At 48.2% G+C, this 23,976-nt stretch overlaps 1 protein-coding gene across 2 annotated transcripts; it reads left to right on the top strand.

Moving 5' to 3' along the window:
* The first annotated feature begins 474 nt into the window (after positions 1-474).
* Positions 475-23,975, top strand: ZER1 (zyg-11 related cell cycle regulator). 2 transcript variants are annotated; one of them, XM_074846537.1, is made up of 16 exons: positions 475-641; positions 5,399-5,662; positions 6,546-6,696; positions 6,999-7,435; positions 8,999-9,175; positions 10,290-10,404; positions 10,910-11,056; positions 11,302-11,475; positions 12,510-12,725; positions 13,337-13,378; positions 13,724-13,843; positions 14,253-14,368; positions 14,495-14,683; positions 15,660-15,757; positions 16,153-16,255; positions 23,886-23,975. In XM_074846537.1, exons 2-16 carry the CDS (start codon positions 5,505-5,507, stop codon positions 23,887-23,889), a joined length of 2,247 nt encoding a protein of 748 aa, XP_074702638.1. In that variant the 5' UTR covers positions 475-641; positions 5,399-5,504; the 3' UTR covers positions 23,890-23,975. The 2 variants fall into 2 exon arrangements, with proteins under 2 accessions (XP_074702638.1, XP_074702637.1); XM_074846536.1 differs by lacking the exon at positions 23,886-23,975 and adding an exon at positions 17,299-22,218.
* Position 23,976: the final 1 nt, after the last annotated feature.

Genomic DNA, 23,976 nt, shown 5'->3' with positions numbered 1-23,976 from the left:
GCCCGCGGGCGGCCACGCTCCCCCAAAGCCTGGGGCCTACGGCCCGTGGGAGCGGCCGCCGGGAGCGAAGCCAGCGGGGGCCGCGGGACCCGGGGCTCGCGCTGGCGGAACCTCCGGGTGGTGGCGGCCGCGGCCCTTTGGAGGGGGAGACGCGGGGCTGTGGGGGGACGTGAGGGGAGCCCCAGGGAGGCTCTGGCAGGAGGCCGCCGCCTGGCGCTCTGCCCCGCGCCCTGACAGCGGGCAGCAGCGCAGCGATGGCCTCGCGGTGAGCGCCGCTGCCGTGACGCCGTGTCACCGTGTGAGGACACGGGGCGTCGGGGGACAGCGCGGCCCGCGGCACCACGGCGGCCCCGCGCTGCCTTCCGGCTCCGGCGGGTGCCCGGGAGCGCGGCCCGAGCGTTCCGGGCTGGCCGGTGTTTCCGGGGGGGGGGGGTGTGGGGGTGGGAAGCGGCGGCGTTTCCGGTGCGGGCGGCCCGGCTGGCGGAAGTGACGGAGGGGTTTGTTGACAGCGGAGGCCGCGGCGGGGGGAGCGGGCCCGAGGAGGACGCGGACCCCCTGCCCGCCCCGGGGAGCGGCGCCGGGACGAGCCGGGATTCCCGCCGCCCCCCACTCCGCCGCCGCGGGCGGGGGCCTGGCGCCAGGTGAGTGCCGGCGTCCCCCCTCCTCAATCCGACCCACGGGGCTCGCCCTGCCCCGGGGCACCGGGCCTGCCCGCCGAGGAGGGTGGGAGGCAGCGCCGCCCCAAGCGGAACCGCCGTCCCCGGCAGCGCCGTCCGGTACGCCCCGGCGAAGCCCCCATCCCCTCCCCGGGACTCCCGGGAGCAGCCGGGCCCCGCCAGGCTCTGGGCCGCGGCAACCCGTCCGGAAGGAGCCCCGGCGCTGCCGGGCGAGGTGACCTCCGAGTGCCTCGGGAACGCAGCGGGGCCGGCGGCCCGTGTCGGGGGAGCGAGGGAGGGTTTGGGTGTGTGACCAGACCTGCCTCACGGGGCTGGCAGAGGCCATCGCGGTCTGGCCAGGGAGCGGTAGCCCCGGGGCTCCCCGGGGTCCCCTCTTGGGCAGGTGACCTTTTGGAAAGAAAATCCATGGCAGAATCCAGGGATCCGAAGGAGCATCTGTACTGCAGGCAGGTACAAAGATCAACACGTTTCCTGGCTAGCACGAGTCCTTTCATTTGCAATGTCGGTCTCGACAGGCTGACAAGTTTAGAAATTGCAGGCTTTGCTGGGCCTCAGAGTAGTTCAATCTACTCCTACTTCAGTTTCCCTGCTGTAAGGCAGGGATGGTACTTCCCCGCACAAGCGGCGATGACCCATCAATTAATAAAAACACAGTGATTTGCAGCTGCAAGATGCCAGCTAAAATGACAGTGCAGTTTTCCTTCAAAATGTAACCTGTGCCAAGCTCTGCATTTACATTAAATTTGTTACTCTGAAGTCATCGTAATCAGTTCACGTCAGTGCATATTGTTTGCCCTCTCCTTGGACAAGTCCCTGATGCTGGAAAAGTGAGCTTTGCCAATCATTTTTGTAGCAACAGTGTAAACGTTATGTTGTTGGTGTGGAGCCACGGTGAGTCAGGCTTGGCTTTGGGCAGCCGCCTGGAGAGAGAGACTGGAAGAGGAGATCAGTCTGAAGTCCAAGGTAGAGAATATTGGCATGGGGGGCCCCAGGAGTGCCAAGAGCGGTCCCAAGCCTCGTGTGCCAGTGCAGCCTGAAATGCCGTAACAATACAGCTGTAGCCTACAAATAAGCAATATTTGCCAAAAGGCTGGCAGGACCTGGAAGGCTGGTGATGGGGGAGAGCGAAGCTCCATGTACTGCGGTTTCCTCTGGGTCCATGCTGTCACTCCACGGAGAGGGCTGCTGCTGGGGGGAGCTGGGTATACAGGCTTTTACATGCCTGCTCCTGTGTCTCCAAGGGACTCGATTCCTTCATGCATTAATATGGAAGCAAATCTATTAGAGAAATAAATTGGAAAAGATATTGGCAGCTGTAGTTCTAGTCACTTTTCGAATCCTGCACTTGAATTTTCGGCACGTTTCACATGTCTGTCTTTGAGCCTTCAAAAACACACGTGCACTAGACAGCTCATTGCCCATCATTGGAGAGAGCTGGTGACGGTCTGCTGGGCAGGCAACTTGCTGATCTGTTTGCCTGTGGAAAGCTGCCTGAGGATAATGATTAGGCAAATGCTAATGATTTGTCAGCATCTCTAGTTCATTTATTTTTATCAGCACACTGAGCTTATAACTAGAGACAATATTGATCAGTGCAGCTATTGACACTCTTACTTCCATCTCCCTCTGCCCAGGTGTCATGTCTTGAGTCTAACTGAGGAGGGAGAGGTTAGTTTGTGTCATGTCCTCTACAAAAGGTCACAGCAGCAGCTCTGGGTGCTACTCAGATATCCATAATAAATCATGAGGATGAATGCTTTGCTTTGGTATTATTTTCCTGGGACAGTTTAACCACTTTTCTCTGTATTAATATTTCTCTATATTAATATTCTCTATATTAACCTTCTATATGGGATTTTGTTGGTGGATCATGGGGAGCTCAGAAGTTAAAGGCCAGCTGATATCTCCAGGGCTAGGATCAACTGGCCACATTGTGCTGGTCTCAGCAGAGGGGGAATAGAGGATTGTCAGAGCCACAGGAAGGCAGTCCTTGCCCTTTAGTGCTCTAAGCTGCTTGGACAAGTCCCAAGCACTAGCCGTTTCCAGCCGCACGTGATAATAGATTGTCAATGGGAATTTGTTTTCGAGTTCTCTGGCCATCAGTAGTAAACAGTGGAAGAACACTGGCTGCAGGAACCTCCTGTCTGACAGCACAGGGGAGCTGGTAGGGATAGCAGAACACGTTTCCCAACTGCTTCAGATCTTCCTGTTGATCTTGCCTTTCTGGAAAGATTCTCTCGAGCAAGCTTCAGGCAAAATCTGTGAGAGGGACTTGTTCTGGAGGTGAAGCGGGTTTGTCTCCAAAGCAGACACAGTGCAGAGCACGGGACAGCTTCCTCCCACCTCCATTTCCTTAGCCAGGACCTCACGGCCAGTGAGACGATACTCTGCGCTCAGTGGCCCATTTCATCCTTGACTTCTCTACAAAGGAGAGGGCTGTGGATTATGGTTTTCCTTCTTTTTCCAAATTGAAGACCCCCCATCTTAATCATTTTCATTGTAGCACATGCATCTCAAAGGTGTATGAGCTGTTGTGGCACTCTGGAAAAGCCACAGTTTTGTGTTACTGTGACCCCAGCTCAGGACACAGTAACCCAGAAGAACAGGCCTCTAAACTCTCTCTGTTCAGGCTGTTAAATACAATTTGATTGCTGAGTTTTTGGGTTTGTTTTTTTTCTCAGCATCTGCTTTTTCTTGGAGACCTTTTGCCTCTTGAGCCAAAACCAGCAGAGAACCTGTGTGAGATCCCCACTGAAAAGGCTGTTGAAAGTTGTAGGTCAGAACGAGTTTGGGATTGGAACGTGATCCTGCCAGTTGCCTGCAGATACAGTTCCCAAAGGTGCTTATAGGAAGGAGAAACTATAGCTCAAATTCAAGACAAAAGACAAGTCCATGACCAGCGCCCACTTCTGCCAGTAAGGTTTTGTCCCCTTACACTGGCACGAGGTTTGGCCCAGGGGGACGAGGCCGGGGGTGGCTGTACCACAGGGGTGATCCAGCACGGCCGTTCCTCCGCTGCTGGGTGAGGAGCAGTTCTGCCGATCTCCGCTTGCTTTTTGAGAGGTTCCTTTCTGTGTTGGGTTAATTCCTTGGCCAACTCTTTGTCCCTGGCACTGAAGCACACCCTCAGAAAAAGAATTAATAAAACACAGAAGGAAGGAAGAAAACAGCTTTGATTTCCAGCTTGTGCTGCCTTCATGTCTGCATGGAAATGCTTTCTGTGGCGCAGGGAGGGATCAGAAGGCTGGGAGCCCGGGCAGGCTCAGGCACAGCTGGGCTCCTGTCACCCAGACAGACCATTTGGTGCCTGAATTCTAAAGGTTACCTCGTCCACAGCCGTAACTGATCTTCACACGGGTGTCATCACCCAGGCAGTGGCTGAACAGAGCATCTGACGGGGGAGGAGGGAAGGTGCCTGATCCACCCTGGTATAGCGTTTAAGGTGAGGAAAGGGAGTTAAACTCTTCTGTCTTGTCCTGATACTGCAGGAATGAAGGAAAGAGAGAGCACCAGAGGTTTCAGAGAAGCAGAGAGCTGGAGACACAAACAAGTGTCCTGATCTTTGCAGCTGCAGGATAAAGATCAGAAACAGAATATAGTTAAGGACATTTTGCAACAACTTCCCCAGCAATGGCTGCTCAGTTGTGGCATGAAGAATAACAACTGACTCCATAGCACTGGTGTTCTCACCTGCCAACAGGGACATACTTGTTGATAAACACAGGTTTTACCTAAAAAATAAACATTTCAACACAATTTTTGTGTGTCCATGGAAATATATAGAAGCGTTGACATTAGTGATGCTTCTAACGCAGTTTGACCCTTTGAAAGTGAAATGACATTGTTGGTCTTCAGTCATTTCTGCTAAACACCTCCAAGGCTTCAGCACACCCTCCTTCAAGTGCCAGTGAGCCAGTCTTAATACTAGAGCCGTGGGATTTTTTTTCAAATAAGAAGACAGACAGGAATAGCTTCCCCCAATTGTCTTACCCATCCTTCTTTATCCTATACTAAAAATGAAGAAGGGCAAAAGTGTTTTGCCTTTTTTCAGGTCAGTCACTCATACTTTGTGACAGATTTGGAACGGTTTGGGTGAGTGCTCCCCATGTCCAGCACGTGCACAAACCTTGCTTTACACTGCGCTCAAAGGGAAGCCAAACCAGTCTCTCTGTTTCCCTGTGGCTTCTGATCTGCTTCATGGTCTAGTTCAAGGACTTGCATGAAGCTTCTGGCTTGGCACTACAGAGAAACATTCAGCTTGAACATGAAACTTCACTTGGAATGGTGGCAAATAGAATTACAAGCACGAGATATGGGGCCACCAGTTCCCATAGGGCCATACAAAGGATCATCCCAACAGTAAATTTTCTGGTGGTTTATCTAACCCGCTCTGAAGGAAACCAAACAATGTGGTTTCTGCCACTTCCCTTTCAGAGGGCCTTTGTCAGCCAGATAACTCCTGCAATGAGGAAACATTTTCTTGCTGTGTAGCCCCATTTCCAAACACGTTTTGTGTTAACTCGTGTCCCCTGGGGGTGGTGATACCAAGGAATTAAGGGCATACTGCCAGAGAGGCCAAAATGCTGCAGGTTCTTTTGAGGTCAGCAAGTGATGGGCTGTAAATACAACTATCAACATCCTGCTGGTACAACAGCTTTGTGGGAACACTTGCCAATGTGCCTTTCTAAATGCATCTTTTTTTTTCCCCCCTCTGCTTATAGCTGTCCTGATGTCCCTGTAAATTCATCCTGGAACTTTATTTGAGGAGAGGATCTACTGAATCAAAAGCTTCCTTCTGCCCTTCCCCTTCCTATAACTTCCTTCAAGATGGCATCTGATAGCCCCGAGTCACTAATGACCTTGTGCACAGATTACTGCCTTCGCAACTTGGAGGGGACTCTCTGCTACCTACTGGACAATGAAACTCTCCGGCTCCATCCTGACATCTTCTTGCCAAGCGAGATTTGTGACAAACTTGTCAATGAGTACGTTTCAGGCCTGTGGAGAAGCTGTTGTCTGGTTTGGGAAGGAACCGGGAGCTCAGGGAAGGAGGAATATAGTTCTCTAAAAAGAGTGGTGGAAAAGGGAAAAAAAAAAATGGGGAAGAATTCATAGGGCTGTTTGTTTGGTTTTTTTTTTTTTTCCAATTGATCCTCATACTGGAAACAAGGATTTGCATTAACTTCAGAAAGAAGCATCCCCAGGGGTTATTGTACTACACTATATATCATTCTAGTTTCTGTGGAAATCACCATTTCCACATAGGTAAACCCAGAGTGAGAGGGTCACTGCTTCTTCCAAGAACATCAGCAAGCAACAAAGGAGCTTTCCCATTTCCCGCCACTGAAGCATTACAACTCACTCTCAAACCAGAAAAATGAGAGTGCAAAGTGCTAGCAGATGTTAAATTTTAAGGCGGCTGCTGCTCCCATAGCTTTACAAAGCAACCTGTTTCCAGGGATTTCTGTAATTTGGCTATCACAGTCTCTCTTGGCTGAATTCCTGCCCACAAAGCCTGGCAGAGAACTTTGGCCAGCTACTTTTCTGAAAAATGAAAAAAATCAAATTACTAGCTTTAAACAACTAGGGGAAGCAAAAAAACAATCCTGGCATCTGTGCCTGCCAGAATCCAGTTTGCTCACACACACATGACCTTGCACAAATCTTTGCCTGAGATTTTCCTAAGGATCGTTAGTTCTGTGCAAGAAGAGGTAATAGACCAGTTCCCATCACCCCAAAGGCTGTTCTGGATGATCAGGAGGGAGCCTGCATGTGCGCTTGGTCAGGTGTTCCCGTAACCAGTGAAGGTGCTAGAGCTGTAGCTGAGCCTTTGTGCCGTGCTGTGCTAACACCATTGCCCCGATACAGGTACGTGGAGTTGGTGAAGACAGACAGCATCTTTGAACCCCACGAAAGCTTCTTCACCCTGTTCTCAGATCCCCGGAGCACCAGGCTAGCTCGGATCCACTTGCGGGAGCAGATTGTGCAGGACCAGGACCTGGAGGCCATCAGGAAGCAGGTGGTATTGCACGGATAGCCTCCAGCTGCCACTTTGCAGAGCAGCATTGCTGCCTGGGCACCAGCTAGAATCCCAGGCACCCAGAGATTCCCAAGACTCCATCCTTCACTGTCCAAATTTTCTTTAGGAGAACGTCAGCTTCTCCCTTCTCGACTCCCAGAGCCACTGTAGGGAGTGGGATGGGGACACCGGTCCAGTTCAGCGATATGTGGTCTCAGGCTGTCCCAGTGGGAGGTGGTGTAGCAAACAGGGTGGGCACTCTGCCTGTGAAATATTTCTAACTTTGATTTCCCATCTTCCAGGATCTCGTTGAGCTCTACCTGACTAACTGTGAGAAGCTGACAGCCAAGAGTCTGCAAACCTTGGTGAGCTTCAGCCACACGCTTATCTCCCTTAGCCTCTTTGGCTGCTGTAATATCTTTTACGAGGAGGAGAACCCCGGAGGCTGTGAAGATGACTGTTTGGTGAACCCCACTCGCCAGGTCTTGGTCAAAGACTTTACTTTTGAAGGCTTTAGCCGCTTGCGCTTCCTGAACCTGGGCCGCTTGATCGAAGGGGTAAACGTGGAGACGTTGCTTCGGCCTTTGGCCTCCCTCGCAGCTCTCGATCTCTCTGGGATCCAGCTGAATGATGTGGGGTTTCTGACCCAGTGGAAGGACAGTCTGGTTTCCTTAGTGCTTTACAACATGGACCTTTCAGAGGAGCACATCCAAGTGATCGCACAGCTTCGCAAGCTCAGGTCAGCAGATCTGTTCTTCCTTGTTTATCCTTTTCCCACTGATAGGGAAAGGTCTTTTAGGAGTGGTCTGCTTGCCTGCTAACAGAGAGCCACCCACTGCTGGTTTCAAGTTACAAACCTTCCTAAGAACAGGCTCACTCTTGACTCACTGTATGTATCTGACATGTCTAAAGCCAGCCTGCGTTTTGCTTGCAGAAGGACACCACTTAGCAGAAACTCCCTCTTGGAAAAACAGAAAACAACACACTCCCCCCCAAAAACCACACACACCAAAAAAAAAAAAAAACCCAAAACAAAACCCCAAACAAAACCAACCACTCCCCCCAGCCAAACAAAAAGCTGAGTACCTGAAAGATGGCCAAAAAATTACTACAGATGCGTGCATAAGCTAACACAGCGATAATCACACTGTGAAGCTCAGTCCTCCAAACCACTTGTCAAACAGGAATGTCCAAAGTTTAAGCCTGGCTCTGAGGTAAAACTAGGAAAAACTCAGAGCTGAGGCTGTCTACTCGCCGTGCTCAGTGGAAGCACCCCGTGCATGGGTGGTGCAGCCAAGGCAACAAACAGTGTAAATAAATAGGCACTCCTGACCTAACAGTGTTGACAGTGAAACGACTTCCTGAAACACAGTTGAGACAATTGCTATTCAAACTGCACAGTGGTATCAGGAAAGGGATCCAGGACTTTCCAAGCCAAAGAGAAGGGCCGTACTAGTCCCACGAAGGATGCTTTGCCATGGCTTTAGTATCATCTCTACTGACTGCAGACACTAGGGGGTACCACGATAACGTACGACCTGGAGTCTTGGGGAACATCTTGGATAACATTTTCTAAATCCAAGTACTTTTAACTCCCAGTGACTTGCAATGAAACTTGGTCTACAACAGGTAGAAGACACTTTTGTGAGTGGGATGTTGGCTGCTGGCTTGGGCAGTTTAGAGAAGTCTCTCTCAAAGGTCTTGGCAGGCAAGAGCAGCCCCTGTCCTATGAGGGACCCCACCTGCACATGGTGACCAGTCAGTTTGTCCCACCACTCCCTTAACATCAGGGTTTCCCCAAAGCTTAAGCATTTAATTACCTGAATGAAATCAGGGCAGTGTAGTAGCCTGGGGTAGAAAAAAAAACCCCAAGGTTGGGGAAGCAGACAAAAATCTTGTGTAGCTTAATTTGTGGGATGAGGCAACATATGTTTCTGGGGATGCAGAGGTCCTCCAGTGCATCTTAATCACCAGGCAGAAATGCTCAGGTGGCTGCTGTGATGGAGCTTGGGAAAGACCGTTCCTGAGCCTGGAGCAACTCCCTTTGTGATGTGTGGCCAAGTGATTCACTGTGCTCTGTTCTAAGCAGACCTCTACCAGATATCTGAGTGCTTCAGTTAGACACAGGGCCAGATCCTGCTGCCAGATCCTACAGAACCACATTCCTGTATCTTGTGAAGGAAATAATACAAAAATAAATACAAGTTAATAATCACACTTGGCTTCTCATCTTCCTCTGGTATTGAGGCAGAAGCCACAGCTAATGTTTTCCAGGCTCTGAGACACTCTCTGTCATTTGCAGGCACTTGGATATCTCCCGAGACCATCTGTCCAGTTATTACAAATTCAAGCTGACCCGGCGGGTTCTAAACCTGTTTGTGGAAAACTTGGTAAACCTCACTTCGCTCGATATCTCAGGGCACACCATGCTGGAGAACTGCACTATCCCAAGCATGGAGGAGAAGATGGGCCAGACAAGGTAAGGAAAAGGCAATTACAGAGGTCAGCTTGGATGGATACAGCCAAAAATGGATTAAGAACAGTTCCCTCTAAGTTTCCAAATTGTGTAGGTCTACTTAATACTAAAAAGCAGGATACAAGTGTTGCTGATTTCTCCTGATGGTAAAGACTGGTGTGGGAATTAGCTGAGATTCTGGTATGTGACACATGTAAGGACTTTTAAGAGTAATAAAGAACTCATCCTATCTGCCTGCCATACATATCTGAAGAAATATTTTGGTTCTTTTCCACACACATTCTTACAGGGATCTCTTGCAGTGGTTTATATTTTTTCTGAAAGGACTCCAAAGCCCTTCACACATTTTCTACGTGGAACATTCTTACCCTCACTGAAATCCAGGCTTTTCCAAGACAGAACATTTCTACACTGAGTCAGTACATCAGTGTTCATAGAAGGGCTGAGTGTTTAGGAACTTAGAATCTAAAGACATATTTTCAGATTTGACCTGGGTACTGGGCAGATCAACCTCTGAAAATCCTGGTGCACCTCAGAGGGGCATACCTAGGGGTCTGGTTTTCCAGATCAGCCCAGAACTCTCCCCTCCTATTCCCCAAGCACTTACTGAACAAAAGCAAACAAGTGGGACAGTACTGGCTCCTTTCCTCCAGAGCTGGTGAAAAAATACTGGCTCTTGGTCAGTAAGGAACACGACAGCAAAGCTAGTGTTTTTGCACGACCAGAAGCAGACTAGTGTGTCTGTCAGATGACACGCAGTCCAGTTTGCAAATACTTTGGCTCAATGAAATCCACAGCCCTTTTCTAAGAGGAACCATTCACCCCAGCTAGTGAATTTCCAGGACAAATTCTGCCTGGGAAAGCTGCATTCTGTCTGCGTGAATTCTTACTGCTGTTTCTGTTCAGCACATTTAGCCCTTCACTCAGGATCACCCAGGATGGATGTTTAGTGTTACGTTTAGGAGAAGCTGGCTAAGGTACAACTGAAGCGTAGCTATTATCACTCTAGTTATGAAGCAGTATGGTCAGAGCAAATGGAGAGCTGATAGCTGTCTCTGTGGCAGGAGACACCTGAAGAAACACAGTACCAACATGAGCAATCTCTCTTTTTCCTCAGCATTGAGCCAGCAAAGAGCAGCATTGCTCCCTTCCGGGGTCTGAAACGGCCGCTCCAGTTCTTGGGCCTTTTTGAAACATCTCTCTGCCGTCTGACACATATTCCAGCCTACAAGGTAATGGGGTCACAAGAATACTGGCAGTAGGTACTTGGTAGAAGTTAAAAGAACATGAAAATTACTGCCTGCCAACAGAGTGGAGTTCTTAGGGTCTCAGGTGTGACAACTGAGCTCTGAGCTTTCAATAGCTACTTGATAATGCAGGAAAACTATCAGAAGGCGAGACCTGTACTCCACATGGTTTTTACAAGGGTTAAAAAACATGCCTCAGAGAAGGTTCTGGAAAAACTATCTTGGCTGAAGGACCATGATGCCTGTGGCTACAAGAAAAGGAATCTTACTTGTGAATGACATCCTCCTGCCCCAAAGGTGCCATTTCTTGTCCCTCCGGGCTGAGAGGTGACTCAACCTCTTTGCTGTCATCCTGGGCCTAATCCTACCAGCAGGACAGAGGGAAGTTGGTACCCTTTGACCTTCCAGATCTACCCTCAGCATTCCCTTCTCATGTTGGTTTTCCTCTTTCATCATTTCCCCCCTGACTCTTTTTGTTCCTCCACGCCAGGTGAGTGGAGACAAGAACGAAGAGCAAGTCCTGAATGCCATTGAGGCTTACACTGAACACCGGCCAGAAATCACTTCCCGGGCCATCAACCTCCTCTTTGACATTGCCCGTATCGAACGCTGCAGCCAGCTGCTGCGAGCCCTTCAGGTAAGCCCCAGGTTTAGCATTTACCTCACCATGACAAGGGGAATTGTGCAGTCCCAGTGTTTCTTCACCCTGGGACACCATATCAGGCCATTCTGGAGAAAGTTCCAGTAGTGCAGTGGAACCGGGTACCTTCCTTTCATAAGCACGTTCCTGCAATGCCTGGGCCACACATTCCTTGCAGGCTTGTAACAGTCACTCCAAGACCTCAGTCAGTGGCACTGAAGCTTCATGTTGCTCCTCTGCAGCTGGTGATCACAGCCCTCAAGTGCCACAAGGATGACAAAAATATCCAGGTGACCGGCAGCGCGGCGCTGTTCTACTTGACCAACTCCGAGTACCGCATGGAGCAGAGCGTAAAGCTGCGGCGCCAGGTCATCCAGGTGGTGCTCAACGGCATGGAGGCCTACCAGGAAGTCACAGTAAGAGCAGCCCAGCCTCCTTTGGCTCCCTCTCTCCCTGTATTAAGTTTTTAGCCTGGTATTAGCATCTGGGTCTTCTAAGCCTCCAGGACGTGAGCCAAGGCAGACACCAGAGAAGCTGTTGCCCAGATCTGCTCCTTGCAGTGATGGGGATTATCACAGAATCATTAAGGTTGGAAAAGACCTTGAAGATCCTCCAGTCCAACAATGAACCTCACACTAACAGTTCCCAGCTCCACCAGATCCCTCAGCGCTGGGTCAGCCTGACTCTTAAACCCCTCCAGGGATGGGGACTCCCCCCCCTGCCCTGGGCAGCCCATTCCAACGCCCAACAACCCCTTCTGCAAAGAAATCCTTCCTAAGAGCCAGTCTGACCCTGCCCTGGTGCAGCTTGAGGCCATTCCCTCTTGTCCTGGCGCTTGTTCCTTGGGTCAAGAGACTTATCCCCCCTCTCTGCACCCTCCTTTCAGGGAGTTGTAGAGGGTGATGAGGTCTCCCCTCAGCATCCTCTTCTCTAGACTAAACAACCCCTGTTCCTCCCTATCCACATGATGTTTCCCAGAACAAAGGGAAGAAAGTGATGATATCAAGGCACCTTTTTATCTGATGATAGTGGTCAGAGGGTGTATACAACACACAGCACTGACTGTGGAGTGAAAGGGGTGTGGGCATTGGGGGTGTTGAGTCAACAGGAAGAAACATCATCCCAGTACACTGTACTGGAAGGGAGCTGACATTATGGTGCCACTGGGTTGCAGAATGGTGACTGCTGCGTAGAAAGCTTGCAGGCAGCGAGGAACTGGCTTGGAAAGCGATGGGCATTGGGTGATTGTGTCTCCCTGTGACAGGGAGAGAGAAGAGGGTACTGACAGAGCATGGCTAAAGCACAGTGCTAGATAGGAGGGTAACAGAAATATTAGTGGTCACAGTCAAGCAAGAAGATGGTTTCAGTACCAAGCAGCAAGGAGACATGAGGTGATGGGGTCCATGTTTTTGTAGCCACTTGGCTCAGTGTTTGCTTCCTTCTGACCCAGGTACAGCGAAACTGCTGCCTGACACTGTGTAACTTCAGCATTCCTGAGGAGCTGGAGTTCCAGTACCGCCGAGTCAACGAGCTGCTGCTGAACATCCTCAACCAGAGCCGGCAGGATGAGTCTATCCAGCGCATCGCTGTGCACCTCTGTAACGCTCTGGTCTGCCAGGTGGACAACGATCACAAAGAAGCTGTGGGCAAGATGGGGTTTGTCATGGTTGGTATGGTCCCAAGGTGTCTACTTATCCTTAACCCAGGCTAGCACAATTCCCTTGCAGCAGTGCACCAGGCAGTGAGCCAACCTCGCAGTGTCACAGGAGGGAACTAGTGTTCTAGCCAGGCTGCCCTTTCCCAGGACCCACCCTTCCACATGACACCTTCTACTGGCTTACCAGCACTGGAGGCCATGAGCTCAGAGGTAGAACTGGTACCACCTTGTGACTGGCTCCTTCTGCATCTCCCCGAGTTCACATCAGCTTCCCAGCTCATGTCAACCCCTCTGCCTCACCTTTTCAAAGAGCTGCAGAGGCCGCTGCTTTGGTGCGATTATACCACATTCCAGACTCTGTCATACAGATCAAAACTGACTCGACTGCAAACTCAACAGCTCAGGGACTGTGACATGCTTCAGCTCTGTCAATACTTACAACACTGAACATAACCCAGTCCCACTGGTTTAGAGAAAGAGATAACAAGTAGGTTCTCTGCAGAGGATCAGAGTTGCATACGCCTGCATTGGCCGTAGCCAGCCCTGCAGTACTACAGCAGTTAGTTTTAGCACTGTGATTCTTGAACTGTTTTTCATTCTTTCCCTTCCTCTGCCCACAGACGATGCTAAAGTTGATTCAGAAGAAGTTGGCTGATAAAACGGTGAGTGTTTCCCCAAAAAATATATACATAGAGTATCTTCTCTTCAGTCTGACTTAGGCATGGAGATCAGTCTAGAGTGCCAGCTCAGCTTCTCTAACAAATACAAGGCATCTCAGCTGATGCAGCAGAATTTCCTGTCCCAGGGTGAGGGCTGGGGAATGTGATGGGGAGGCAAAAAATATTAAACAAAAAACCCACTTGCTAACAAGCTGGAAGTGAATAACAAAGTTTTCTTACCTCTGGAGCCATGTAGGGTGATAGCAGAGAGGAAACACAAGTGATTGGTTTGCACTGGGCTCCCACATTAGCAAAGCTGTTTCTGTCCCTTTCCCTTCGGCTCTGCAGTGTGATCAGGTGATGGAGTTCTCCTGGAGCGCTCTCTGGAACATCACTGATGAGACCCCCGATAACTGTGAGATGTTCCTTAACTACAGCGGCATGAAACTGTTCTTGGAGTGCTTGAAAGTAAGTATGTCTGGTTTCCTCTAGAGGATGAAGGTGCCCAGGCAGGATCCCTGGCTGTGCTAATCCATAAGCAGTACTTCCTATGTCACACCAACAGAAAAGAAGAAGCTTGCATGTTTTCTTCTTTGTCACATCCATCCGTGCAACCAGTAGAACAGAGAAACTTACACTCAACATATCTTCCTCTTTCTCCATCTTGTATGCAATCCTCCTTAAGTAGAGCAGCAGTAAGCAGTGGGTCCTAGCCTTGATCCTCTCACATCACATGTACCTTTAACACTAGAGATCCCAGTTGGGATCTACCAAAAGTATTCAGCCTTTCTAAATGTGCTGTATATTCTCCAGCATTGCTTGTTGTCAGTGTTACTGCAGCCCTGTGGTTGTGTAATCCTGTTGTTTGCTTGCTTAGGAGTTCCCAGAGAAACAGGAGCTGCATCGCAACATGCTGGGCCTCCTGGGCAATGTAGCAGAGGTGAAGGAGCTCCGCCCACAGCTCATGACCTCCCAGTTCATCAGTGTGTTCAGGTGAGTGCCTGGCTAACGAACTGCCGGGCTGGGGCAGGGGGAGTGCTCTGGTGCTCCTGAGTCACCTGGAGACTTTGAAACCTTTGGTGCGTTGGCACCTCTAAACGATCTCTTCTCTCTCGGCAGCAACCTGCTGGAGAGCAAAGCAGATGGGATTGAGGTATCCTATAACGCCTGTGGTGTGCTCTCCCATATCATGTTTGATGGTCCAGAGGCTTGGGGTATATGTGAGCCCCACCGAGAAGAAGTTGTAAAGCGGATGTGGGCAGCCATCCAGAGCTGGGATATCAACTCCAGGAGGAATATAAATTACAGGTGAGGAACAGGAAAGTTTGTCCCACTCACCTAGGAGTCAGAATTGTCATAGGAAGTGAGCACCAACAGAGAGAGGGAAGAGGTACAGCTCAGCGTGGAGGCTCTGTTCAGAGTAAAGGAGAAACATCCTCCTTTAGGACGTATTCTTTAGGGACGGTTTTACATCTTCCTTTGAAACATGTTACACAGGCTGCTGAAATTAGACACCTTGCCTGGCAATTCCTATGGGAGAAATGTGGGGGCTCAACAGAATTTCTCCTGCATGTTTCTGGTGAAATGGTGTAGTTCAGGAAACCCATGGTCTGACTATCCTGGCCTGCCTAAGCATTTTCCCCTGAGACTGCTGTCCTTTGCACTTCCTTAAATCTGATTGCTTACGAGAGTCACGTGGATTGCTGTAGCTTTCGTTTTTCTCTGGGGGATATTTCAACACAGTTCCCAGAAATCCCTTCAAGGGTTAATACAACTGGTGGAATCCTCCTGTAAGAGGGTATCAGGTACTGTGTATTCCCTTAGTGCCTGACAGGCACCCAGAACGAATGGCATTCCAGTGCCTGAGCTACAGTACAGACACATCATTGTTGTCAGAAGAATCACAGCCACCATTGCACATGAGCAGCCACCTTCAGCTGCGTATCATTTTGCTTTCACCCCTCCGCAGACAGATCAGTGCTGCTGGGTTTCAGCTGTCGTGAGGAAATGACTGACAGAGGATGGAAATCGGTTCTTGGACTCGGTTGCATTCGGTGCAGCTTTTTATCTGGGCAGCATGTTTCTGCTGAAGTGGTAGGGCCTGTAAGCCTGCCAGCATTGCCGTGTGACACAGACTGACTGTTTGATGCCAGAATCTTTGACGTGCCAATGGATTTACTGCTATGGCATCTGTGAGCACGGAGTTTGTGTGGCTTTGAGTGGCAAAGGTGCTGAAAGAAGCAGCTCTTGGATTTTTAACAACTTCTCCAATATTTCCATGCAGGTCATTTGAACCAATCCTTCGACTTCTTCCACAAGGGATCTCCCCAGTCAGCCAGCACTGGGCTACCTGGGCACTGTATAACCTGGTCTCTGTCTACCGTAAGTTCCCTTTTTGAAATCACATGCACTGCACTGTAAAAGTTGAGGGTGTAGATCTGAGCTCGTGAGCTGAAAAAGTCTTCCCAGCTTAGCTGTGTAGGTAGAGAGAACGTTCCTTGAATGATGCAGGAATGTCCAGGCAGCACAGCCAAACAAAAAACAATGAGACATAGTGTGTAGGAAATTCCTTCAATGTTTTGATCCTTCTGGCCGTGCTCTTACGTTCTCAGCCCTTTTGTGTCTGTGTTTTCCCAGCCAGGGCACCCTTAGCAGGCTGGCTAAGAAAGAAAAGTTCTGTGGCTTCTCAGGCCACGGGCTCCTCCTTCCCCTCCTGCCACCCTTTATACCGCTCCTGTGAAGAGTCACAAAGACCTGTTTTATTCTTTTCTCTGCAGCTGACAAGTACTGCCCACTGCTGATCAAAGAAGGTGGGATTCCCCTTCTGAAGGACATGATTAAAATGGCCTCAGCACGGCAAGAGACCAAGGAAATGGCCCGGTAGGACACTAATGCACTATCATCAAACAGTCAGTTCAGCTTTAGTTCAGTTTTTATTCTCCTACATCAAGTAAGGCTACCAAAGAAAGGCCTGTACTGATGTGTACGAGGGGTAAGAAGTGAACACAGGAGAAGAGCAGGAAAAAAAGGATGAAAGCGGACTAGAGAGGCATTTATAGGTGGGCAATACACACAGATCATTCAGGGTTGATGGATGCTGGACAAATTGGTCAGAGAAGTGGCTTCTTGGACAGGGAAGCCACGTGGCTAATGGCATCTCTTACGTCAATAGTCTCCAGGCATCACTGTCTCCAGAATCAGTAAAATTGCTGACTGAACAGTTAAAATAAGAGGATTTTTTTCAAAAAAGTGGGGAGAGTCCATCAGCTTTGTGAGCTTCCCCACCGCATTTTGTTAGGCGAGCTCCCTTCGGAGTCATTCTGTCAGAGCTGTAAAAGCCAGCCGCAGTTTCTGACCATTGGCAAACTGCGAGCTAGAAATTCATCCCTGCAGGAGGAACCTAAAGGGGAGGCAGCGCTCGGCGGGCAACAGGGAGCGTGAGGGGGCAGCTGGAGGGTTGCTCAGTGCTGGGGGTGACAGAAGCCTGCGGAAGACTCTCGGTCGGGCAGATCGCGTGTGGCGATGGGACAGTGCAGGAATGGTGGAGGAAGGGGAAGAGCAGGGGCAGGACAGCGGGGGGAGTGCAGACACCTGTGTGCACGTGTCTCCTGGGGCCATTCAGAGTCATCCGAGGATTCGGATACGGGGGTGATGACTGAACGGTCACGGGTGGATCTGGGCCTCCACTAACGTGACTCGAAATTCCGCGGGGAGGAACTGTGAGCTCTAAAGCTGCTTTTGCGGCGCATACTGGTTTTGACACAAATACCAGTGGATGCCTGTCTCAGCAGAGACTCCCTGCTGCAAACGGTGTAGTTACACAGAGACCAAGCTGTTGGACAGTTCTTACGTCGCTGTCCCACAACTGTCGTGCAATAAGCTTTAAACTAAACCCTCTCTCCTTGTCCTTGTTTTATCCATAGGAAAGTTATAGAGCACTGCAGTAACTTTAAGGAGGAGAACATGGACACTTCCAGATAGAGGCAATCAGCTAATGCCTCTTGCCAGCACTGTATCCAGCTTCTCTCTAATTCACTGTATATAGGGAGGACTCTTTCTTACCAACTCGCCCGTTGGAAGGAAACTTTATGTGTGTGTGTGAGACCCTCAGTAGATGAAGGTGAACAGGGGAGGGGGGAGGGACTTTTTGCACAACAAAATGCTTTCCTTAAATTAGTGGACTTTTTTGTTATGAAGTTTCAGGTTGAAGTTCCGTGTGTATGATTTCTGTATAAAAAGAAAACAAAAAAACAAAGACAACTACATTATGTATCTTTTAACCTTTTTATTTTAGACCACACAGAGAGCCTCAGATGATCATGAGCTTGAAGACCTAGTTGTGTGATCGCTAGTGTGACATTTTTATTTCCCACTTTTTAGAAAATTCCCTTTTGCTGTATTGCATGAGGTCCTGTAATGTCTGCAAGAACACCAGTCCTGAATCAGTATTGACTGCTCAATGGGGTTACAGGCAGTGATGAGTTATTTATTTGGTTAGAGAGGTTGGGGGACACAATACCAGAGTTAGACCAAAAGGACTGACCTTTTTTGTGATATTTGTAAATGGAAGAAATGGAAAAGAAAGATCTTTTAAGTCAATTCAATCCCTAAAGGGTTTTTTATAGGAGACTCACAGTAATGGAAGTGTTGCTAACTGTACGTGGGTCATTTGGAAGTGAGACATTCCCCTTAAAGTCAAGAGGTCTGTTTTGTCCCCTTTGGCGGTTCAGGAGGATCTGCCACTCACCCAGCCTCGGGTGGGTGACCAGTAAAACCAGTTACACATCCTTGGCCACACAGAGCTTTTCTCTCTAAGGGAGCGTGTGCAACAAGGAACAAGGTTTGTTCACAAAGGGCTACACACCTTTATTCCAGTCCTTCACCTTTTTAGTTGTGTTCTGTTTTATGGGGAAGAGCTACAAAGGCCAGAGAGCATATTTCCCCTCTGTCATAAGCTCTACGAGGCCCCAGTCCAGAGCAGCTTGTACCACTTGTGCAAGTCCCAGTCACGGACTGGAGCTGTTCGGCTCTTTCTCAGCCTGCACCAGTGCCAGCCATGCTCAGTGGCCAAGTAATGCCCCTTTGTAGGAAGCTCACCGCAGGACAAGTGCTGTAACTGGAGGTGCTGAAGTCCTCTCCTGAGACTGGGCAAGCTCCAAGCACCCTTTGGAGGGTGATCCCAGGAAGTAGCACCTCTTGTTCCAGCCCAACATCTTCCCCTCTTCTGGGAAGCAGAAGGCCCTGTTCTCTGCCTCCCACTAGCACCTACCAGCGCATCAGCAGCGTTACTCCAATTTACACGACGTAGGTGAGAGGAGTCCCACTAAGGTGGTCTTCACCTGTAAGATCTAGGCCTATAAAGGCTCAAGAAGCCCAAGGCCAAGGTTTGCCTTGCAGCCAGGCACTCAGCACCACAGTGTGCAGTCCACGCTTCCAGCCCTGCGCTCGCCACCGTTCCCTCACAATTCACAAATCTTCCCTTAGAAGGGATTTAGGAAAGATTTATATGTCTGGTAGTGGTAAGAGGAGACTGTGGCCATGTGAGCTGGGACATTTCAGGCCTCTGAGCACTGTAACCCTTGCTGCTCCTTTCCCTTGTATACGTTGCTCTCAGATTTGACTCGCTGCTATGAGGTTCTTCTAATGCTCAGAGTTAATGTTGTCATTGCTGAGCACATTATAGACAGATCCTAGATACACAAACTGACACTTTAAATGACAGAACACAGCTGCCCTGGAGAGGTTTACTTTTTCTGCCAATATGGTGTTACTCAATGTCTTTATTTTTTCCTTTTTAACCATACGTCATTTGTTTTGATATTGTGAGATCTGTACTTTTTTTCTTTAAGTATTTTTCAAACTTATATATATTTTTGTGTCACTTTTGAATTGTTTTCATATGGTTTGCAAAACTTGATGAATTATACTTTTTTGCAGTTGTTTGATTGAAATGTATTTTTCTCTCTCTTATTCCTGTTCCCTAAGAATTTGTGCCCCTATGAGCTCTGAGACAGGGAAGCTTATTTCAAGATGTGTTTTCTGTATAACATTTGCTAATCTTCCTTCTAGATGCAAAACTAAGAAAGGCTGCAAATGCTGCCAGCCAGCCCCGGTGCATTAGGGGAGTCAGGCTTTGCTGATTTCATTCTCCATTTAGTGCTGCTGTCCTTTAGAAGTTGTTTCTCGTCACAGTGCCACCCACTAGGCTTCCTTCCTTTCTAATGCCCATATAGTGAAGGCTCCTGCTGCTAAAATCTTGAATCATGTGACAGAGCACTCAAGATTCTGACTGTGTTGGCAAGGTGGGAGCGGAGCAGAAGGGGCCACATCTCAGATGTGAGAGGTGTCAGAAACCCACGTCCCCAGAACGCAGCTGCCACACTGGGGAGACAGCTGGAGCTCAGCAGCTCCCGTCTCAGCTAGAGCAGAGCTCAGCCTTACACTGTAATCAGAGCCAAACAATCGGGCTTTACGCTGAGGTTTGGGCACAACTACATCGAGGTTCATGAACAACCGATGGCTTGGTTCCATCTGCCTCACGACCCCAGAGGTTTAGGTTTTTCAAACCAGTGCCCCTGTCAGTTCAGCTGTTGCTGAACTCTCGCCTGCTGCCAGCTGGGCCACGGCATCCCAAACTAACAAGATCCGAGCTGCACTGAACCTTTGTTTCACGCTGTAAAGGTAACCTCTGTCCTCACCGTTCACATACCCTCATCAAGCTCTACCTGAGCCTGAACCAGGATAAAAAGATTCCAAATTCCCAGCAACACAGTGATAAATGGAGTCAGGCCAGCCTGCCAGAAGAGCTTAGCTTTCCAAAATCTGTCATTGATCCCAGGGGGAAGGGGGAACTATAACGGGTCTGTTACAGCTAACTACATGTAGTCAAGCCACCAGCAAGGTAAATTCCTGAGACAGCATTTTAAAAGAAAGAGCATCCCTGTTAAAGTAACATGAGCTTTGGCTACAAGCTTCAATGTCTTCAAGCCAACAAACTTTATGAGCCGAAAAATAATGTTTACTTTCATTAAGGAGCAAAAGAGAGAAAGGTATCCTCTGAACACCTGAGTGTCATCCAGAAATTCCTGGAACTGGGCGTTTGAAACTAGGCTGTACCTCGGATTCCGTAACTGAAACAACAGGAGTTGTTGCACCCCAGGCAGAATGCATGTACCATGACCTGAAAGCAGTTCTTGGAGGCAAAGAGGAGTTAAAAAATTGCTGCCATAGACCCAGCACTCAGGTCAGAACAGGATAGTTGTCTGCTGCCATCATACCAATATTCTGCAAAGGAGGGGAGGGCAAAGTAGCTGATTTTTTATGAAGGTCTAACATAAAAGGGGAAGTTGGATACCCTGAAATCCTTGATTGTTACAGAGAAGCATTTCAGGCCTTTTAGCTTTGCTGGAGCAAAGGAACAAACCACGAGACTTCAACTTCCCACAGAATTCTAGAGCAAACGACTAACTGTGCCCAGAAAACTAGAACAGGGTTTTATCTTGTCAAATGAAAATCCAGCTGGAGAGAAGTTCATAGTGTGTAAACATATGGTAGAGGGGCTCCTTGGGCTCTGTAGCTGTTGTCCCATTCAGATTCTTATTCAAGTTTTCACTACTACATTTCCTTAATATTCAAAAGCTTGGCAGGCAGACCACGAACACAACTCAGTCGTTCTCTGCAGGACTGTGCCAACAAAGGAACCCTCTACCTTTAGACTGTATGTAGTTTCCTTCCTGGCTGGAGGATGCATTGCCAGTCAGTGGCCCAAGTCAATGATACATGCAGGGTGCCAGGTGTCTGCCATTTTCTCTGGAATAGATAAGAGAGCAAATTGGTGGGCAACTTACCACAAGTGCTTCCATTTTACAAGGTCTGTGGGAGGAACTGCTTATACAGATTGGCATCTACTTGTGTGATGCTTAACACTCAGCAGCACCAGACTTTCTCATCTAGATCAAGCCAAGAAAGTTTAGCACTGATATTTGTGGCAATTAGTAACATTGCAGATAATTCATCTGCCCCATCTACACGATGGCTGCTGTTAACCTACACCTACCTGCTGGCTGAAATGATTATCTGTTCAGCACTGAATCCTACCCAGCTCGTCACCTTGGTTGGGCTGCAGTCACTCTGGTCTCTGCACAAGATGAGTGGGAAGAAAAGTCTCAGAGCTGTGAGCCTGTTCCCCTCTCATCACTTGAAGAAGGCAATTAATTACCAGTAGAGTGAGAGCTACAGGGGCGCTGCATTCAGGCACTACACAGAAAAGATGTTTTCTTGAGACTGTTTAGGGAGGAGCCTGCCACAGCTCAGGTGTTAGAGGGTAACTTGTGCTGGAAAAAGAGAATTAAAAGTAGGGAAACAGCTGGTCTCCAAGACAACCATGCGTATGAAGCACAGAGGGTAATGGTGGTCAGGAATGGATGAAAGCAACATGGGGGCTGGATGAGAAGACAGCACTTAAAAAAAGGAATGAGGGAGATTTGCTGCTGAACTGAAACACTTCTGCTCTAGCAGGCTATATTTTGATTTCATGTAATTGTCACTGATTCTCTCTGTAATTCTTTTCTTGTCTAAAAGAAGTTTTTAAGCTAACCAAATATGTATTTCCTTGTTTTGCTTAACAAAAATAACCTCAGTTATAACGAGCAAGCGTCTGCTTTTACTCTGTCCATTGACCTGCCTAATGTTGAGAGGCCTGGTTCAAATGTTTGTACATGGTGAAACCAAGCAAAAAAAAAAAAAAATGCACAACTGTTGCTTCCTTACAATTCTGAATGAATTAACTTTTCTGTTGTATCCATTGGATACCCGCTGTGTATTAAACCTAGTGCTTAACAATGTCTTCTTCCTTTGGTCTATGAATGTGGTTTATTTAGGTACATTACTAGTTCATTTGCTGTCATATATTTCATTAAAAATGAAAGGAACTGCCATGTGTTGATGATGCAGTTCAGTGGCTTTTCCTTTCATCACTCTGAGGGATACAATAGTGTTTGTCAATAGAAAAGAGGCGTGGAGGAAGAGCGTATTGTTATGAAATTATGTGAGAGGAGAAAAAAAAATCAGAACAATATTTGACTGTACAGATTGCATCTGAACTCTGTAACGGATCTGCGGCTTGCATTCCACAGCCTAAGCTTTGTAAGTGGGCAGAAGCTGAGTACTGAAGAAAAGACTCCAGCTTAAAACAGTCGATCTGCTTTAAGGCCAGCGTGACTTTCTTCTTAAGACCTCGGTCCTGCAAGGGTTTGGCTGCCAGTTAATTCATTGTAATATGTTGGTCATTGTAAACTCTCCAAAGGATCAGACTCCAGGTGGCTGAAGTAGGAGGAGGAATCATGTGAAACTGCACTGCCTCCAGGAAGCTGAAAATGTACCATGTTGTAAGAGTACAGAGACTTACCTTCCAGCAGCATGAAATTCCTAGCTGGAATGCTGTAAGAATCTAGATTCTCCGCTCAGAAACTTGTTAATAGAGAATTTCTGGAACTAAGCCTAATTTCAACTAGTCATTTAGGTTGAAACCCTTGAGACAGAGATAAGCTCTGATCTCTCCAAGACAGGTTTCAAAGCTGTAAGAAAAGATAAAAAGCGTAACATGCACCAAATTATTCTAATCACAAAGAGAGCAAGAATACATTCTTTAGGACAGATTATTCTAGAATATCAAAACATTTTTACTTTCAAGTGGGTAATATTGTTACTACTCAAGTGGCCTTCATTTAGCTTTAACATTGGCACCTCTCTGCGAAGAACGGAAAGACAATACCACCTTTCTGTTTGTAGGCAGAGCCTGATGTTACTGTTCTGAGCTTCCTACTCTTCTGGAAGGCTTCCTTTGCAACTCAAGGAACAGAAAGATTTTCAGGATATTTAAACAGACAGAGAATAGCAGAGCTATCTCACATACAAACTCCGTATGTGAGGTTTGACAAGCACTGATGCGATCTATGAGGTGTCGGAGGATTTCTGTAGGTTTTGCATTTACCTAGAATAAAAACAAAGAAAGCAAAAGGATTTGAATGATTATTGGAAATCTAGACTACAAATTTTATTAACATTTCAACACAGCTGCCTCAGGTAAACCATTTAAGTGACCTGTGCAGGCAGGTGCTTTCCTGGAATCAGCAGGTGGTCACTGACTCACCTAAGGAGACTAAATCAAGAACACCTCAAACAATACCAAGGAATCAGCTACTTTTTAGGTGCTGGAGGATAAATTTGCAAAGAATGTGATTTTTCTTTCCAAATTTTTACTGGGAAAGAAGGTAACAAAAGCAGCAGGATACATCTGTGTTAAAACTGAAACAAGTTTAAAGAGAAAACACTGATTTCAGAACTTTCACAGGCCTGTAATGAGATTCATCTCCCCTAAACAGACAGATACTCCAAGTGTAAATGTGTACATCTAAGCTAGTCATCTTGTTTGGGTTTTTTTATTATTGTTAGCAAGAGATAAAAACACATCTAGGGTGCAATTCAACTACTTTTAGATGTCTGCTTTCAGATGAGAAGGACGGTTCTCTAGACATGCCTGCTTCCCTCTGCTGCTGTCAGGGGAGTCTAACGACCGCGCGCAGATCCGACCGTCTTCACTG

The sequence above is a fragment of the Strix aluco genome, chromosome 20 (assembly GCF_031877795.1).
Source record: "Strix aluco isolate bStrAlu1 chromosome 20, bStrAlu1.hap1, whole genome shotgun sequence".
In the NCBI taxonomy this organism is placed as follows: domain Eukaryota; kingdom Metazoa; phylum Chordata; class Aves; order Strigiformes; family Strigidae; genus Strix; species Strix aluco.
Note: the sequence above shows the minus strand (reverse complement) of the source record. Positions and strands in the feature narration are given on the sequence as shown.